General features: G+C 35.6%; 1 protein-coding gene across 1 annotated transcript in view; it reads left to right on the top strand.

The window, feature by feature from the left end:
* The first annotated feature begins 140 nt into the window (after positions 1–140).
* LOC118760947 overlaps positions 141–5,000 on the top strand; it is an 8,067-nt gene continuing 3,207 nt past the window's right edge. Inside the window, exons 1-3 of the mRNA XM_036498579.1 lie at positions 141–209; positions 3,045–3,116; positions 4,793–4,962. Of these exons, the coding sequence (XP_036354472.1) occupies positions 4,815–4,962 (148 nt within the window). The 5' untranslated portion in view covers positions 141–209; positions 3,045–3,116; positions 4,793–4,814. The remainder of the gene's footprint in view (positions 210–3,044; positions 3,117–4,792; positions 4,963–5,000) is intronic.

Raw genomic sequence — 5,000 nt, forward strand, 5'->3', positions numbered from 1 at the left:
TTTTGTTCCTCCTTGTCTTCTAACTTTTCTGCGTCGGTTTTTTCGCTTTCTTTATCAAATTTTTAGATCTGATAGTTAATATTGTATCGCAAATCTGTTTCTACAATAATTCTTATCAACCCTCTTATATGTTACAGACGTCTGGATTCTAACAATATCACGAACATTGAAAAAGGAGCCTTTCAAAACCTACCCAGTTTAACACATTTGTATGTTGGATCAGTCTTGCTGAATTTTTTCTTTACGTCATATTTCTCGATATTTAATGTCTTCCTATCTTCTCAAAATATATGCTTGTGCTCTGTGTGTATATGTGAGTGTATGAGATTTTATCTGAACATACGTGCAATTCAGTCTGCACATCTTTTACAGTGACTTCGTTCACTACAAACGCTCATTACCAAATACGACACACACCTACTTGTATAACTAGTACTACATTACTTATATTTATGTTCTTCGTCGCTTTACCTTCTTCTTTTACCTACTTATTTGTCTTACTCCATTTTCTTTTTCTCCTACTATTTCTCCATTTTCCCTTTCGTCAGTTTTTCTTGTACACGTCCTTATTTTATTCTCATTCTGCTTCTCACCCTTGTTTTTCTTCTCCCTTTTCCTATTCTTCTTCCTCTTCAGCCACTTGTTCGTGGTTTTCTTCCTCCTGTACATTTTCTCAGTATCTTTTTATCTTCAACTTCTTCACCTAAACTTTATTCATCTTTAAATCTAAATTCTTTATCTTCTACGCTCTCTCTTCATGTTCGCTTCCTTATACTTCTGGTAAGATTATATCTCGGCTTCTCATTTATTTTCTTTAATATTTTTCTAAACTTTCATTTTCTCCTTCTTCGAATTTTTCCTTTTCCTACTTCTCTTCATTGCGAAACGTTTGAAAACAACCACACGGTCAATGCAGAGCGTCATAATCCCAACGAAGCAATCCAACTGAAATGACCCGACAGGTGACACGGCGTAACGTCGTTAAATGAACCAAAGATATTATTCAAAAAATTGGTTTTGAAGTTTTACAGTATCCTCCCTAATTTCCTCATGTAATGCCCTCAGATTCTTATATTTTTGCGACATTGTGTGACGTGTTTTGTTCAGCAACACAAGGCTTTATAAATGTTTTGAATTTAGAACTATGTCTTTCTACTGTCAAGACATTAACAAGATAGTGAAACTTTGATAAGAAGTTGTAAACAATGAAGGAGAATATATTACTGAATGATTTGATAAAGTTGTTGACGAGAAATAAAGGAAACAAGAACGAATTTATCTCACAACACTAAATGTATAATGAGTTATTAATTCTAAACATCTCAGACAGAATATACTGTCGTCCATACCATGATTAATATTTTCACAGCTGCTATCTTTGATTTGGAATTTAATAGTAGTTGTAATATGAGTCCCAGAAAGACGTATCTACAATATTTTGCCGAAGAAACTGCAAATATGATTTATTTATAGTGATCAAATGTCTGTGCTGCATATTAGCCCTCTCCCACCACCAAATTGAAATCACCTGCACAGGTGTGTATTGTGTGACACATCAGATGCGGCAGTGATCGTAGATCGATGTAAGGCCCGGAAATCAAACCCACGATGTAGGGATCGTCAGTGTAACACTCTAGCCATTAGTCCACACGCTCTGCATCATTGATTAGGCAGCAATTAAAATAAAAAGTGCTTTTAATTTGCTGTGAAGTTTCAATGTTTATAGAATTTTAATATAAAGAGATTTGAAGACAGGGGAGCTGGCATAATATTTAGTACACCGGACAAAATGCTTAGTGGCATTTCGTCCGGTCTAAGTTCTAATTTTGCTGACGTCGAAATTGCTTTTCATCCTTTGAATGTCGATAAAAATGTACCAGTCATAAACTGGGGTCATTGTAAATGACGTACTCCCTTCCCCGAAATTGCTAGCCTTGTACCAAACTTTTAAACCGATACTAAAAGATCTTTTCTCGCAGTGAGTGATGGAAATAGACTATATTTTATATCACAAATGCCACAGCAGAGATTTCATTATCACGTGATGGCATTTCAAAGAAACTTTGTTAATGGAAGAATTTTAGACATTAGTTAGTTCCATATTATATAATTTTGTCGTCAAGTCAGGGCTACAAAGTATTTGACTTGTGGCAGTTTTGCATATTGGATGACTAGTATCTACTTTGGTGATGTTTCTAACAAGTTTGTCCTCTGTGAATATATGTAAAATGTTATAACTAGCGTACCTTTTACGGTACTTTAATTTATTACTTTTCCAAATTTCTGGATTATAAATCATATACGATAACGTTTTATTTCCCATTCAACTGAATCAAGGTATCTAAAGAATGATTCAATGAAGCATATTTCCTACTAAAGGTTACACATGAATATAATTGTTACGTATACTTTGGATATGGCTCTTAAAGATGTAAACTCCTCCTAAGATATTCAGTTTTGTATGAATTCACAATTCCTTACCCATGCAAACTTATTATGTCATTTCCATCCGGGTCTTTACATACTGAGATCAAATACTACCGATGTCGACTTTGCATTTCTTTATCATTTCGAGATCCATAAAATAAATACCATTTGAGTATTGGGGCTGGTGTAATCGACTGGCCCTCTTCTCCAAACTTAAGACATTATGCCTACAGTAGAAAGTTTTATATTGCCATTAGAGACTATACCGAAAATTGTATTTCTAGCATTCTTGGATGTGTTATCTTAAAATCCACATTGTACACGTAACAAGGTTTCGTTGTTGTTTTTTATTCTTATAACTTAGCATCTTCCAGATTTTGTTGTTGAGGTATCACACAAGATTTTCTTTTCATTTAGCATACTTAAGTTAGATTGATCGAACTTATTCTTGTACAAACTACACCACCAGGGGTCATATATTCAAATAAACAATTGTACTGTGAACACGAGAGTTCTATAAGTGTTGATCAAAAAGAAATTTAGACAGAACCGACCAGGAGAAACCGAATTGTTGGCATTTACGTATTTTAACTTTTAATAATATTTGTTTCTTTCAGATATTTGACCAACAACCAGATCAAAAAATATGATGATGGCGCTTTCTTATTCTTTCCCAGTATAAAGAGGATGTATGTATAACAAACTCTTTGTTTATGGGGAAATTGAAACACTTTGTACAACTAATATCATAGACAAATGTTCATCAGACTCATAACAGTTTGTTTAATACAGTCTAACAACAAATATCGATGAAATGGTTTAAATTTTAGTGGGCCAAATTTTGCTCTGCATGGCAAATTGTGTTTTCAGATAAAGCATGTGAATTGGTTTGATTTAATTTTATCCGTGTTTACAAATACGTATAATATATATATGAAGGAGTTTGTTCTGTGCTCTCTCACAATCTCTCGCTCTCTCGATATAGTTACAGAGTGAGGGGAGAGAGAGATAGGGTGAGAGAGAGAATATTAGGGGTCTAGTTCACGGAAGACCTAAACCAATAGCTACGCTGCACAAGTGCTATAATTGGTCACCCGTTAGGTCCCAAGTTCACAGCTGAGGCTACAACTAGGGATCCATAGTATGTTTCTAAGTCAGCAGGTATAAATATTAGAGGAAAATGGACAACAAAACCAAGGCCTATTTCCTATTTCCAGCACCTATCCTCTTTCTATCTTTTCTCTCTTTTGTTCCCTAACTCACAACCCCTCTTTCTCTTTGATCTATCTGTCTATCATGATGTCTCTCTCACACTTTACACCCACGTGGGCCATTTTTCACACAAGCTAACCACTTAATCTATTCCTTCAGTCAGAATGCAACATTGAAAATCTTGTTTGGATTTATGGATTTACCTGGGATTATACTTAAGAACCTATACTTTCACAGAAGGACGGACTAACCTCCATACCCTCTGGAACGAGATGAGCTGGGAATTTATTTTCTTGTTTTCATTCTTCTATCTACTGTTGTATTCTTTTATACACTATGAAATCTCCGTCTAGAACTTTCCCGTTTACACACCTTGATGACGGAATACCCAGTGTATAGAGATGATGGTCCATCACTTGAGTATCCCAGAAACAGCTGTAAGACATTAATTCTACTTCTCCATTTGCGATCCACCTAACTCCAAATATTCGAAATGTTCTAGGATACTCATCCTCGAGATGGTGAGCTGGCAGAATCGTTAGCACATCGGTCGAAATACGTCTGTCCTTACGTTCTGAATTCAAATTCTGTCGATGTACTATGAAGTTATTGTTTGTGTTTAGTTGGGCTGCATAGAAAGGTTTTTACAGATCTCTTTAATACTCTCTAGTCCATTTTATGAGTTTTCCTTTAGATGCTGTTCTTGGTGACATCACTACAGACCTACTAGTGTTAGGGTTATCCTGGATCTGATAACCTGGTAGATCGTTTTTAGAGAGTTTCTTCAGCTGTAGACTTTCCAACCCCAATCTGGTTTCCCACTGAGTAATGCGGTCTTTTTGATCCGGCGGTAATATTTCGTTCTCATCAAGAAATTTATACAGTTCTTCTGCGATTCCTCCTGGCAGTAGCTTGCACATTAACGGGAGGCAGGAAATTGGTTTTGAACTGTAAGCAACATTTCTTTTTGATTCATCCTTCAGGCAGAGCATAGTTCGTCCTTTTGTCAACCAGCCTGGGACTTAATCTTCTCAATTGATCAAGGCATTAAATTGTTCTGCGATAAATTTACGGTAACTTCTGAACATTTTTATCCAAAATTCCTGTATACCATCTGAAGAGCATTCAGTTAAAGTTCTCTTTATAATTACAGTGACCTTAAAGGTAATAACGACATGATGTGTGGATGTCACCTGCCGGCCATAGTAAATTATATGAACAGAACATATAACAGAACCGTGAGAGTCCTCGGCGAGTGTCGTACTGATTCGGGAAATAACCAGAGCAAAGGGATACCGATAATGGAATATTCGCAATGTAAAAGTTAGTAAAATCTTCCTTGCTTTTGTTGTTTCTTTTAC

The sequence above is a fragment of the Octopus sinensis genome, unplaced genomic scaffold (genome assembly GCF_006345805.1).
Source record: "Octopus sinensis unplaced genomic scaffold, ASM634580v1 Contig02415, whole genome shotgun sequence".
Classification (NCBI taxonomy): domain Eukaryota; kingdom Metazoa; phylum Mollusca; class Cephalopoda; order Octopoda; family Octopodidae; genus Octopus; species Octopus sinensis.